At 36.2% G+C, this 16,062-nt stretch overlaps 1 protein-coding gene across 1 annotated transcript in view; it reads left to right on the top strand.

Annotated features, from left to right (window-relative positions):
* The window catches only part of LOC149797248 (procathepsin L-like), a 40,783-nt gene extending 33,670 nt beyond the window's left edge, over positions 1–7,113 (top strand). Inside the window, exon 7 of the mRNA XM_089960735.1 lies at positions 7,001–7,113. Within this exon, the coding sequence (XP_089816861.1) occupies positions 7,001–7,100 (100 nt within the window). The 3' untranslated portion in view covers positions 7,101–7,113. The remainder of the gene's footprint in view (positions 1–7,000) is intronic.
* The last annotated feature ends 8,949 nt before the right edge of the window (positions 7,114–16,062 follow it).

Genomic DNA, 16,062 nt, shown 5'->3' on the forward strand with positions numbered 1-16,062 from the left:
AAACCGATGATTTGAATAACTCATTCTTCTTCTTTTATTATTTTTGCCTACTGAAAATCTGAGATATCCACTGTTATCAACATTACCAACATTTTTCCTCGTTCTGATATGTCTGACTGTACCATCCGATGACGCCTCGTAACCCTCGATGGTTGGATGTAATCTAAACTCGTATGTGATTGTTGCTGCAGGAATCGTCGATTTCAGATCCATATATGATATTCTATTTGTCTAAATCGTTATTTGTCTTGAATCGATTAATATAATCTTCTTCGCATGTTATCACCGAGGAAGATTTCTTTTCGTAATATCGGCGCAATTCCCGATAATTTTTCCCTCCACAGGATAAACATAATCGAGTTTTTCCTCGAGTGCCAACTTGGCAAACTAAGCACCGCTGTGGTCCTTTGCTACCACGTCGAATTGCATATATGTGAGCGCCACAATAATCGCCTCTGCAGGACTTGTCGCATGATTTTGTTGATCCGATTGTTATCCATTTGCATTGCATTATATAATTTAAACATTTGTCTAAAATATAATAATGGATGCATTTGATCTTGATGAGGCAGAATATATTATACCTGAGGTCGATCGTGCCAAGAAGGAATTCTTCGATGATGGAGCGATTCACACTTGGTCGACTTGGAAAACTAACTCTGTTGATGCTACGATGAATCTGGAACGGGCCAAGAAAATAATCGAGCACATAAAAAACTCGCATAAGGAGGAGCGATTTATCTTCGGGATAAAATTTATCGCACAAATGCCGGACGACACTTGGATCATTCGCGATAAACGAGATCCCGTGCGTGGCGGTAAGAAAAATGTTGTTCTCGATAAAAATTCGAAGCCAGGATTATTATTGGGAATTGACGGGCCCTATTATGCTAGGGCGTATCCATCTAGCGCTGTTGTTTATGGAATTTATCGGCTGAATAATAATCCTGACATGAAAAATCTACCTGCGATGAAAGAATCTCCTATGATAAATTGCGTGGCCGAGCGCGTTATCGAGCATATGAAAAACGCTCGTCGTGGATCTGGCCTGACCCAGTTGAGGTTGGATAAAATTAACGCGTGGGCGAAGACTGTTGTTGATGGTGCATCGATTGACGATGTGGCTGTGTTGAGCAAGAAACTTAAATTTCCTATCACAGTAAAAACGCTATCGGGGGAAATATTATACTCGTCGCCGTACAGATCTCGAGGAGTACCAATCGAAATTGTTGATCATAATTCACATGCGTGGTCGCAGTCGGTAATGATATTCCCGCGGGATCGTGTTGTTAAATTTTATCCCACAGATAGTAAATCTGCGGAATCCGCGAAGGACAATTCCGATGCCATGTTCAGATATATCAAAATATTACCCGCATCTGATCCAATATCAGTTTGGTTATTCTCGAGCGAAGAAAAATATGATCAGTTTATCTTGCCGCGCGGAGATATTTACCGTGATGAAAAATTAAATGAATCGATGAAAAATATCGCGGTGAAATATTCGTCAAATCCTGATCAGCTACTGACAAATTGTTTTACGGTTCCGTCTGTTGCCGCTCACGCTGCCAGAGAAAGAAATTCGTGGAAAACTACAAGGAACGAATACCTCGCTGATATTCAACTTAGTTGTATCGAATACGGCCATGGCGGATTGTGGAATACCAAGTATTATTTCGAAGACATGATCTCCGTTGATATGAGCGCGTGCTATCCTGGAAGTTTCCTCGGATATGGCGATTGTGCGGATTATTTTGCTAAATTTGGCCATCCCACCAACGAGATGACAAGGGTAGCGATTAACGGACCGTTGCCTGATTTTGTTATGACAGGATTCGCTTATGTTACTTCGTTCGAGTTTGCTGAAAATTTACATAAAATTTGTTATATTTGGTTCGGTCGGCATTTATCGCAGCGAAGATGGGTTCCCACGGTGTTGTTGAGATATATGCTGGATTCGTCGATGTTAATATCGTTGACGGTAAGTGAGGCGATTATATCATATAGGAAACAAACTGAAGTGTGGTTGCCGACAGATTGTGACAACGCGAAAGATATCGGAAGAAAAATAATTGGCAAATTTACTCAAGGAGGATCCGTTGATCACAAGCATCGACACGCTAGGTTGTTTATCAATGATGCCGAGATGGACTTTATTATCGCCGATACAGTGTCGCGAGGAATATTCTGCAACAGAGAGAATATTATCATTGATGGAACAAAGTTAGGTACGGTAATCAGCTACCTCGACGGAGAATCAGCGCAGTATACGCATTTGAGGTCGTCGATGCTCGCTTATGTGAGTATAAATTTACTGTCGATGATAAACAAATTTTCTGATATCGCGGTAAGGGTCGCAACGGATTCGTTTTATATCGATAAGAAATACCAGTATAGGCTGGAGAATTTAATTACCGATGGCTCTTGGGGAACTTGGAGGATAAAAAACGAAGATATTCTAGATTACTGTGAAGACGCCGATGTTGAAGATTGCGATAAATTTCATCGAGATAAATGTGAGGAAATATCGACGGCTGCATCCGCATTTGATCCGATTTCGCGTAACAAATTTGTCTACATGAATGGTCCTGGTGGTAGCGGTAAAACAACACGAGCGATAAATTTATTTTCAAATTCCGATATGATCGTGTTAACTCCAACTCACAGATTAGCGCGAGAAATAAAACAACGCGGCGTTGGTTCTTGTACGTATCACAGTTATTTCAAATACAGCGGTGGATTGTGGGATTCGGCTCGCATGGGAAACAAATATATCAATAAGATCATAATATTTGATGAAATTTGCACAGTAAGTCTTGTCACGCTAAAATCATTCCTGACCTGGCTGGAGGGGAAAAATACCGCCGTGATAATGTGCGGCGATCATGGTCAGCCTGATCCTATTGATGGCGAATCTCCTCATGAGTGGCTCAGGAACTTCGTTGACTATTACGAGGAAATCGACGCCGATTATAGATCCGATGATATTTTACTGACCGAATTTAAAAAAATAATTCGATTACAACCGAATAAGATTCAATGTGATGTGATGAGAAGAATAATCGATGAAACTCCGATGGATATTTTTCTAAATTTGTGGCGTCCCGATCATCTGACTGTTGCTAGTAGGAAAGTTGTTCGTGATGTTATCCAGGAAATGTTATTCAAGCTGCATTGCGAGAAATTTCCAACGTTGCAGGTGCCGTTATGTTACAGGCCCGCTGATACCAGGAAACAAAATATCAGTGTTACTTTACCCTGCGGAGAGGAAAATATCTTGGTCTTGAATGATATTATCCTCGTTGATATTAATCTTGTCAATGACGCGATAAACGCAGAAAGATCGCCATGGAAACTAGGATATGCAACAACGATACATTCGTCGCAGGGATTGACAGTGCATGGCCAGGTCTGGATCGTCGATGATAGAATTTCCTGGTCAAATTTAGTGTATTTAGCCGTGTCGAGAGTAAGAAAATTATCTCAACTAGGACGAATTCGAGTAAATTATCTTAGTGACGCTGGCGGTAGTTGAGTATCTTCGGGTATTATTTGTAATTCTTCCTTGGTAAATCCGCGTTGTGGCGCTAACGAATCTAGGATATAAATAGCTGGTCTTCCTGACGATCTTGTTACGGCGGATATTTTATGTGTTGTAACGCTCCAGTTTGGATCGGTTGCTCTTTTTCTGCCTCCTTCAGCTTCGCCCTCTTTGTACAAATACCTGACCGTGACACTACCTAGTACAGGTTGAATCGTGGAATCTCGCTTTAGGGGTATATTCGATTTTGTAATTGCAATTGCGGGTTTCATTGCTATTGTTCGAGTTACTTCGTTATTTAGCGCGTTAATCACATGAGGCAATCTTGATACCCAATCGTGAGATCGATTATTCTGAATAAATTCACGCGCGTACTGGTATCCGAATAATCGTTCTGCAAGCGTTTTATTGAATCTTTCGACGATAGCTTGATTGTGATGAACACCTACAATACCGCGACGGATTTTGACATTATTCTTTTTCATCAATGAAGTAACCGCACCAAGAAATTCTCGACCCGGATCAACCTGGAGAAGATTCGGCCATGTTAACGGGGATCGTGAATAAATTTCGTTAAATGCCTTTGCAATTTCTGTTGCTGTTTTATTCGATAACGGCTCCGCTTCTTTATACCTGCTAGCGATATCAACGACTGTCAAAACATATTTGTACGTGACGCCGTTGACGGTATCGTGAGGAAGAAACAGAAGATCGGCCTGATGGACCTCATTAGGGACACTGACAGTGAAACTCGCATACGGTATTTTCTTAGGCGGAGGAAGATATATTTGCCAGATTGCCTGTTTTGATAGCCAAGATTCAGCGACAGATTGTTTTACTTTTGCGGCCTTGGCAAGTTTGGCAATTGCTGATTTTCCTCGCCAAAATCCTCGCGGAGAATAATATATCTGCTCCATTATTATTTACCAGCACCGAGTACTAATTTACCTTTCATTGCGCCTTTTATCAACCAAGTTGCCAATTTTTCTTTGAAACTTTTGTCAGGAATCGCGTCTATTGCGTGAATTAGCCTGATATCAGCGAGATGTCTTTGTTGTAAATCGCCGCTGCGATACGCAAGATCGTGGTAGTAACACGCGTTATCGATGGCGTTTACTGGATCTTCACCTTGCTTTGGTTGGTTATTATCGTCGAGTCTTATATCTAGTCTTGTTCCGGGTCCACAGTAATTGTACCCTGGCAGATGCTTCTCTCCGGGATATTTCGCCCAGGGAGTTCCGGGTAGATTTGACAAGGAGGAGGCAATGTCTCCTCCGGTTCTATTTTTTTTTTTACAAATTTAAACTTGCGTGTCTTGCAAACTTCGCATTCTCCCTTGATTGCGTTTCTGTTATTGCGTGTGACGATTTCGATTGGATTTAGCGTAGCTGTGTGAGTGCGACACTTAACACAATATAGATCCATATATTCTAGTAACATGGATGTAATTGATTTTTCCGCCACAAAGCGACGCGAGCAAATAAAACATAACGCGGTATTACCAAATTCGATAAGGATGATAATTATTGGCCCGTCCGGCTCTGGAAAGACACAGTTGTTGCTAAATTTGATTATGCGATGGCTAAAATGGGATAAGTTGTATTTGGTTGCGCCGTCCGTTGATGATCAGCGATGTTATCAAGTGCTAAAGGAATTTAGCGACAATACCGACGAGGGCACGATCGAATTTATCACAGATATCAATGAAGCTCCATCAGTGGAAAATTTAGATGGCGATGTTAATAATCTTGTCGTATTCGATGATGTCATGCTGGACAAGCAAACTAACCCGGCTAGAATATTCTCGCGTGGCAGACACAAGAATACCGATGTGATTTACGTGACGCAGCGATATACGCAAATTCCAAAGGTAATTAGGGACAATTGCAATATCTTGTCGGTTTTCAATGGCGTTGACACTCACACGCTGAGAAATATTCACCAGACCTGGTGTAACGGTGATATGGACATAAACAAATTTAAAAATTTCTTCAGCCGCGCCCAGGCAACACCGCACGGTTTTATCACGATTAATCTTCATGATCCGCGTAGTAGATATCGAATCGGTCTCGATCAAATTTATTCATAAATTTGCAGCCAAACCTTGACAACGTCCACGACACCAAATAAATTTCCCCCCCCCCGAAAAGTTATGTTTTTTCCTTGTCCAGAATGATAGATTTTGCACACAAAAATTGCACTCGGGGACGAATTTACGCAAATTAATTTTCGTGGGAAGCGTTATTTCTGCTTTCTGAGGCTTCTACGGGAAATGTTCTCGTAGGAAGCTTTATTTTGGCGGAACCGTCTGGTCTGTAGAACTTCCCTGCTGCTACCATATATATCAAATAATTTCCTTCACCCATCTCGAAATAAAACACAAAAGCAGTTTTGCATTTATTAACACTTGCAGATTTTCCAGTTAGTTGATATCTTCAGAGTAAGTGGAATCCTAAATCAAAGTTTGATTCTGGGCTTCTAAGAATAACCACTCTGGTCACAAGTGTCGGATGGGGCTGGGTAGTCGGTAATTGAGAGGTGGATGGGAAGGGGGTTGCGTGATGTTTTTTTTTTTTTTTGGCACAAGATGTGACACTTTTATGAAGGACACTTGGGAAATAAGACATTTGTCCAGCCTGGAGAGACCAGTTACACTTTCATTTCTGTTCTATAGCATTATAAATGTTTGAGATCAAGTGATGAAACTTGGTACTATACATCAATGCTGGAACGTGTTTCATGTGCATCATTTGAAGTCCTATCTTCAAGGTCAAAGTTAATAGCTGAATATTTTGTTTTCTACCATACTTTCCATGCAGCTTTGGGTGGAATTAAGCATTATTACTAGAACTGGAATAGTCACTAGAAGGTTTAATATATACCTCATTGTGCGTGCTGTGACAATATTTTACGACAATAAGGTATGTCATATACCACATTCGGCACCCTATATTCAAGGTCAAGGTCACATGGCAATAGTCATGTTTGCACGTCTGATTTCTGAAGCAGCAGTTGTTTCAGATAAATGGGCATAGTTCACTAGAATGTGTAATAGTGCATGGGTGAGGTCTCATATTGAATGTCAACGTCACAATCCAATATATTAAGGTTTCTTTTATTTCTGCTTTATTTAATTATTGATGCTTGAGGTAAAGGGTTCAACCTTAGTACACTTAATGCTTCACAGTTTGATAGAATCTCATGCATCAGAGTCTTTGTTTCAACTTCAAGGTTATGATCACTTAGCAGCTTTCATAATTGTAAATAAAAAGCATTTATACATGTTTTGAAAAATTATCTTTAAGATAGAAATGTTGAAACTTACTTCCTTTTGATGTTTGGCCATTAACTTTAAACCTATTTCTGTAATGTCATAGATTTCATTATTGTAAAGTGTTACAACTTTTACAAGTTAGCCACGTGATACAAATTTATGAAATTAGTTTATTTTCTTTGCAGTTGGGGTGACAGCTGGGGAGAAAATGGCTACATGAGGATGGCCAGGAATAAGGGAAATATGTGTGGTATAGCAACACAAGCCAGCTATCCATTAATGTAGACATATAAAAGAGGTAAGCTTGATACATATGGGGTGGGAGATGTACAGTTCTTTTTCATTAAAGTACACTTCATTCTAAGGGGAATTTGAATATAGAAACACACCATAGACCCGTTTAAAACATTCAGATACATTAAAAGGTCTATTTTCCGATGTTTATTTTCTTGCATATTTATAAACAATTTTATTCCATTTTGTTGTCAACAAAACATTTTGTCCTTAATTAGCCACCTGTGTGGATGACAAGTTCCGCTATTCTATTTAATAATTACCTATAAGACATTCTGATCTGTCATCAGTACAAGTTGGCTAAATGAGAGTTGTTGATCCTTAATGTGTCTAAGTGAGTGCATAATGTAGGTCGATATTTGCATCCTTTATAATCCTAAGGTATGTGAGTCTATAAATTATGCCTAAATTTGCATTCGTAATGGGTCTCAGTGAATGAACGCATGATGTGTGTTTAATTTGCATCCGTAATGGGACTCAGTGAATGAATGCATAATGTATGCATAAATTTGCATCCTTAATAGGCCTCAGTGAATGACTGCATGGTGTGTGTCAAAATGTGGTACATTAAAAAGTCTTGTAAACAATAATTGGTTCTTTTTAGTTATCGATTTAGTTTCGTTATGCCAACATTATGTGACAGTATATACAGTCAAATTAATCGAATTAACTTAATTAAAATTCTGAGATTGTAATACTTTTCTTTCTTTTGCATTCATCAGTTATTATGTGATTGCATTAGTGTATGTATGTGTAACGTCTTGCACCTACTGCAGACTTGGAGATAGAAATTAAATTACTTGGGAATTATATTTCGTGATGTGTATACATACAGCAATAGTTGAATAAGTTTAATTTGTGTCATGATGCTTTAAAGAAGTAGTTATGGAATATTGAAAGAGAACGTCTAGTTTTAAGTTTATATTTACGTATAGCTATTAGGAGATATGTATCACATAATCTGCACACTTGGATGGCAAATATATTTTCTTCTAATAAAATAAATTGATTGGGAGAACAACATTATCACTCTCACGTTTGGCTTACATTCCAGACAAGCCCTGACATATATGATCACGTTTCTTTTTTTACAGTGACAACATGTACTAATGACTTGATGCTTGGGATTACAGTACTTCCATGGGAAAATTAAGAAACTATTTACGTACTAATGTTCATTACTGATGATGGAGCTAAATTAGCGTTGATGCTTTAAATTTTGGCATGATTTATCTGTGTTGAATCGATAGTTCTAGCAATCACATCATCTTTTACTGTCACTTTGGTTGGAAATTGTCAAAGAGAAGCACAATTAGATTATAGGTAAACATAACTAGAGGTTTGGTATGGTTAAATTTGTAATTTTATTAAACTTACTTTCTAAATTAAACAATAGCCTGACCTAATCCGATGCTTTCATATCATTCAAACATTTTACCTTGGGACTTTCGTTCTTGCAAACACATGGTTGATACGATAGATTGTCAAACGTTGGAACCAAAACATGCCAAAAAGCATCAGGATTTCAAACTTAATTTAAATGTTCGATTTATAAAAAAAACTATATGAATATTATCATGTATTTCCACTTTAAAAAGGACAGAATAAATTCTATTTAGACTTCTGTTTGGATATTTTTCAGACGAGACAGCTTGATGAAGATTTAAACAATGGCCTCATACCCAAACATCCTTCCAAAGGCAAAGTTGACTTTCCTGACACATTAATTGTTCAAAAACATCCATCCCCTACATTGAAGTGTAGACTTTGTATTTCTTCATGTATTCCTGGGACGAAAAACACGCGACGCTGTGAAGAGCTGATAAAACTAAACTGTAATTGCTAAGTAGATCGTACTAAACAATTATCATATCAATGTATTCTAGCAAAAATGACGCGCTCCACCTTTCATGCAAAGGACATCATTATCTTCCTGTAAAAGAAGCATTCCATCTTTCATGCTATTTTCCAGGAAAATGAGGCATTTCATCTTCCATGTTCACTTAGTTATGAATAACCATTATTGTATTGTAATAAAAATCACCTGTTGTGATGGAATTGGTAACAAATAATGTCTTACAATGGGTAGCATCCTCTACAATAATATTACCCACCATCACTGTTTAATCCTGGATGTCTTTAAAACTACATTGAAATAAGTTTACTTTTTATGATTTACCATTTCATAATTTTCTTGGTTCTTTTAATGCATGTTATAATAAGGCACCATTTTCAAACTATTTTTGCATTTTTAAAGGAGAATTGTGTTGATATGTTTTTAGTTTGTAATGCCTCAACATAAGGAATTATTTTTACAGCTTCTTTGCTAATATTTGTGAAAACCTTTATATTTTACTTCAATAAATATTATACCATTATAGGCAAGAAACTAAATATACAGCGTTTACTCACTTATCAATCAAGTCAAACTGCAAACAACAAAGATCCTGATCTTCTGTAGCATAATATACATGTAGACCAGGGTTTACGTTGTTTGTTCTACTGAATACTATACAAACTGCACATACTCAGATCTGCCAGTGCATTATGCAACGGTAGATATGGGTCTGTGCAGTTTGCAGTTCGATTAGTCTTATAAGCGAGTACATACTATATGATGCAAATTTTTTTTTCTGTGTCATGTATTTTAAAGAACATTCACTTTAACGTTTACGTATGGTGATATAAAATTAAATATCTGTCAAACAAAGCTATCTTCATCTATGTGAACTGAACCAATTCGTTACCTTTATATAGTACACATCACCTGAATATATATACTATATAGATCTGCAATGTGCTCGTCTTTTAATTGTAATTGTATAAATAAAGAGCTTATTTTAAATAACTCTAAATGTTCCTTCCATATATTTCTAGTAACACATATAAATTGACAGCCTTCATTGCTTTTGACAAATGATTTATTTTTCTTCATGCAGGCATGAAAGTATATTAATCTAGTTGAAGATGAAATCTGAAACCACCATTACCCATCTCTCCATTTCAAACAATATAGATACATACCGCATGAACCCTGCAGTGATTTCTGAGACCTCTTTTTACTTGAGACGAAAATGAATATCGTAATTTTAAAAGGAATTGTTTTGCCCTTTTTCTTAAGATACCTATACAGGCTAGTAAATGACTCAATTGATTTGCCCGTGGATAAGTAAACTTTTCCAAGAAAAATATTTGCAAGAGCTGGAAAGACAATAGAGGTTGTTACTGCTTTTCGCATCTTGTTGTGATAGGCATAGCGTGACGAGTAAATAAAGTTTCTCTTTTCTACATAAAAGTACGGAAACGTTATAATTCGTGAATAATGGTGATATCAATGTTATCATTTAATGTACATTCAATTTCTACTATAGAAACATTTTGAATATAGAGAATCCACTATAGAATGAATCTCCTTCATTGCTCTAAGAACTTGGATGGTGTGTGTGTGTGTGAACGAGATCTCCAGTGTAAAATTATATCAAGCTGTCTCACTTAATGACTCAGAATACCTGCTTTAATGTTTTCATGTTGTTATGAAATGAAATATAACTTTTAATACATTTTCCAATACTATTTTCCATTCACCAATTACGATGCATTTCAAACCATAAAACCTTCCCTCATGCTGGACTTCAAATTTTTTTGGTAAGGTAGTTAAAGAGACTCTAAAACATAATGAGATTGTTTAGCTTGTTTGTCGACACAAATTAAGACGTTACCATGATGGAAAAACAACAATGTGCATGATTCTCTAAGTAGATGCCTGGAAAATGTCCGAATACTTGATTATGTTACGGTGACTAGAACCCCGCTTAAACAAATTACGGTCTAGGGACAGAGATTGGGTCAATGGCACCCAGCCATCCTCATCCCGCACAACGCATACAACTGATGTCACAAGATGTATTGTGTTCCCTCTTTAACAACACAAGTTTACATATTGAAATTGTTACAATACCCAAGAGAGAGAGAGAGAGAGAGAGGGAGATCATATGGGAAAATATCAAAGTATCACCAAGAAAATTTCATAAGGGTCATGATGCCAAAAAATGTCAGTAAATAAGATGAATGACAAGAACATTCCATTATCATTTGATGTTGCATACAGTGTAAACATGTTATTTAATGACGGAATTTACACAGTACGTTTTGAAATTACTACGATGTCCCCTTATGTTCAATTGGTAAAAGGCTATACAAAGCTCACACATTAAGGAACATTGTATAGGCCATACATGCGAAACAAGCAATGAGTGAGATGGGCTAGAAGTTTAGTTAAGTCTATATCATCGTTTAATCTGTTTAAATTAATTTTTTAGTTTATAACTTAGGCCCGAAAATGACATTGTACTGAAAGACTCCGCAATACGCGGACGCTTTAAAAACAATAACCTGATAGCCCGAAAGCAAGGAAGGGTCGGAATATTTAGATGATGAATAAAACAGATTCATTCCCTCTGGGTTTTTTTAAAATCAGAATTAGAGTCGTCATAACTTACCCCTGCACTTGACTCTCAGACATCCAGAAAGCCGATCAGATCATTGGGTTGAACAGCTATGTGACTACCAGAAGGAATGACGATACGTCTAAGCCAATCGTCACGGTCTTTCTCTATCATGTTTTGCCCAAACGACTAGAAAATGACAGGAAATAAATGCTGCGTTAGTAGACAAAATGAACTGTAAATACTATTGCTGATAAAAAAGTATTCCTTTTTCTGATAGTGTTGAAACTAATGCTGATATTAATGCCAATGGTTTTCGTTTGAACTATTTTAATTGGCAACCACAAGGTTAATATCTAAAGCAATAATAATAATAATAACAATAATAATAATAATAATATTAATAATATAGAGAATAATATTATTATCATTACTATTATTATTGCAGAGGAATAAAATGTCTTCACTTGCTGCTAAAATAATGACCAAATAAAAGTTTTATTGCAAAATAATAACGGAAATGTGCGTTATTTGGATTTTTACAGCGACATCATCTTTCTCAATTGTATTTCCGTCAACATTGCGGAATGACTGTATCTTTAGGCAACAATTTTCTTATCATTAAAATGTTGGTAACCCTTCGTCTCATATTCCGAGTTATCTTTCAATAAGGAAATTCCCTACATAATCCGCTTGTAGCATGGCCTAGGAAAACACGATAATTACCATATATATGCATACTGTCGTGTTGCTTTTTCTCAGCGCAGAAAATGCAAAATGTATGTCGGATGGAAGTCATATGTCATATGTAGAACTTATTTGGAATTTCTAGAGTGTGACTGAAATTTTAATTATTGATTATTTACGATATGTAAACAGCCACGTCGGTTGGCATGCTTAACGGCAATTCTTCACAATTTTGTATACTTGTCATCAGTTTAATTAATTCTACCGCTTAATTATTTCAATACGTGGATCCGAATATTTATATAATGTTATTTATCCTATAACGTAATTTAACATCTTTGGTTTCTACATTTTTTTTGATCAAATATCAGGCGCGAAAAAGAATATTCAAACGATTTATTTAGTACAACCAAGCTTTATTCTTATTGGTCCCCTTGAGATGAAGACTTCTAAAAGCTGCATAAACTATTTTTAAGTGATTCTCATGGAATAAATCAACGGATATCACTGTTGTCCTTCAACTTGTTACAGTTTTGCCTCCGTTAGGTAATAGCTGACCTAATTGATCCTGACAAAACCAAAGCGCGGACGACACGAATGTTTTAACCTTCCCAACACCTGAACACATTCGTGCCTGCGTAATCGAAGGTTAGACGTCATGTATTTTGTGTTTAACTAAACAAAATTATGTCTTGAGATCCCAATTTGATAATAGGCGTTATAGTATTGAATATGATCTATTTGCCCACAGTTCGAAAGCGTACACTAATTTTATCTAAATAAGACCATTGAAGTTGGGTTTTTTCAGTTCTACTCCTGAACTTTAAGGACAAGGAATCGAATTATGTTATTGTGGCTTTGATGCAACTTAACAATGAAAATAATAACTGGCGGATTGTATGGACTTACGTGCAGTGTCCACCAAAACATTTTGCAGGGTCTTTAAGTGTGAATAAAATATTAGTTTAAACGACGTTTGTGTTTCTTAGACTGGAGCTCTGGAGGGTCAATATTTCCGTAAGACAAGCAGGTTACTTACTTTAAGTGAGCAGCACTTGGTGGATTGCTCAAACTACTTTGGTAAGAGGGCTGTCAAGGTGGTCTGACTGACCAGGGGATTGAGTGTATCAAGAAGTATGACATAGAGAATGTGCTTTTCTATCCGTACAATGCCATGGTAGAAAATATTGTTTTTGGTGTCTTTTCTTCGTTAATAAATAGCCCAACTTAAGTATCACTGCTTTAAAAGGCAATCATACAGCATTGTGAAAAGTTTCGTGTTTTAAAGTTGGATCCAGAAAAAATGCATTTTATTATATAGTGACATGTTAGAATGTTTCAGCGGGAGAAAAATAACGCCAGTGGCGATAGCACTTTTATCGCCACAAAGGCAAAATTCCTTTCGAAACAAATTTGTTCCCATTTAGGAAATGTATATACCCTATTGTATGTGATTAAAACTGGTATTTTCATATTTAGACTTATTTCATTTTCTTCTTCTCCTTCTCTCTCTCTCTCTCTCCCTTCATTTCTCTCCCTCCACATCAGGATATACAGATCTTTTTCTTATGTTCGATCATTAGTCTCGAATAAAAGAAGGAAGACAATAAACGTATAATGTAATATGTAGGTTAAAGTCAACAGTTCCTTATAGAAACAAGAAATATCACTTCGGTTTTTATAAAAAGCTGTCTTTCTTCAGGAATATCACATGAGCACACGTATTTTCCAAGACAAAACAGAATTAATCCTTTTGAATCCATGTAATTTGAAATCACTCTAAACAGCACAACATACAACTTCCAGTGTAAGAGCCCAGTTGAGAATACCTCTCCAAACAAAGGTTATATCGTATTATAAAACGAAAAAAGAGGTTAACGCGATCATGTTCCTAAACCTCGTCGAAATTATTTACTTGTTAAAATACACGTACACCCATGATGGCCCAGACGAAAACCAATTATTTTACCCTAAGAAGTAACATTTTAAAAAATCTTTTTCATTTTAAACACGTAATCCCATCATGATCTGGACAACACCCAATCATTTTAAAATAAAAATAGAACTTATGTACATGGTTGATACAAATTTTGAATCAAGGTACGGATCTATATCAACATATGGTGCTAACAAAACGAACAATCAAGGTCAAACTATTTTCTGGAAAGAGTAACATCTAAAGTGAATAAATTTTCATTAAAATAGCATGCAATAAAAAATAAATAAAAATTTAAAGTTGACAAAGGAACAGTTAAATTGAAATAAATATGTATTAAATCAGATAAAATTAAATCAAATATACATATCAATTTCACCATAAAGAAAAAGAATGATTTATATAATAAAGCTTTCTTTTTACTTCCGACTAATTGTACATGAGGTTAAAAAGAACTTATATAAATTACACACATCATACATGAAATAATACATTGTTATACACGGGAAAGTGTGTCTGCTATTAAATTATATTTCCCTTGATGTTCCGGATATCAAGGTTGTATTCCTGTGACAACAAACTCCACCTTAGTAGTCTCTGACTTTTATATATTATCCTGCCGATGAAAGTAAGAGAGTTGTGGTCATTAAACACAATAGTCGAAGAAGAAGCTGATCTTCTGTAAACTTCCAAATGTTGTAATACCAATATCGAAACCAAACTTTCCTTATCGATTGTTGAATAATTTTTTTGGTCCTTATTTAGTTACTTAGAAAATTAGCACACTGGATGATCAATATCATTTACATCATTTTGAATCAAAACTATTCCAACCCCAGCATCAACAGACAGTTAAATGATTGGATGAAATTTGGAGCTGTAAGAACTGGCGCGCTTTTAAATATGGCTTTAAACACGTCAAAAGCCTCCTGACATTTTTCAGTGCAAAAAAAATTGTTTTTCTTACTCAATAAATTTGTCTGGGGTTCAGCAATTATAGAAAATTGGAAAGGGAAATTCAGAGATAGCCTTGACCATATCATCTATAGGTTTAACTTGTCCGTGTCCCACGATATGTCCTAGAAAAAGTTACACTAGCACGGTAGAACTCACTTTTAAATAAATAAATTGTCAAACATGCATCAGCGAGTCTTTCAATGAATTTCCGTATTGTTGCTAAATGTTCTTTCCAAGAGTAGTTGTAGATGTTGACATTATTGATGTAAGCATCACAATTGTCTAGACCAGAAGTAATCATATTCATGAGACGTTGAAATGTACTTGACGACCCTTTGATCCCAAACGGCATTACTTTACATTGTTAAAATCCATCGGGAGTCACAAATGCTAAAATTTCTTTTGCTCTTTCCGTTAGTGGAATTCGCCAAAAATCCTTTCAGATGGTCAACTTTGGTGACATACTTGGCATTCCCGATGTTATCAATACTTTCAGCGATTCTTGGTAATAGGAATGAATTTGTTTTGTCACACTATTCACCTTTCTATAATCAGTACAAATAAGGAAAGTTTTATCTGGTATTCGAACAACAATGCAAGGTGAACTCCAGTCACTTTTCTTGGGCTCTATACAATCATTCTAATGCAAATATTGAATTTCTTTTCTCAAATATACTTGTTTGACAGGGTTCATCATGTAAGGGTGTTCTTTGACAGGTTTAGAACTTACAATTTCAACATCATGGAGAATGTGGTTTGTTCTTATAGGAACATCTGGAAATAAGTGATCATATTCAAATAACAACTGTTTAAGTTCATATCTTTCTTGTTCTCGCAAATGTGAACGTTTCTGGTCTAGATCATTCATAATGTTGCAATTCAGAAACATTTGTCACTCAAATATCAGTAGAATCCGATGTTATTCCGT

The sequence above is a fragment of the Sinohyriopsis cumingii genome, chromosome 6 (assembly GCF_028554795.1).
Source record: "Sinohyriopsis cumingii isolate HCF-2022 chromosome 6, ASM2855479v2, whole genome shotgun sequence".
Lineage (NCBI taxonomy): Eukaryota > Metazoa > Mollusca > Bivalvia > Unionida > Unionidae > Sinohyriopsis > Sinohyriopsis cumingii.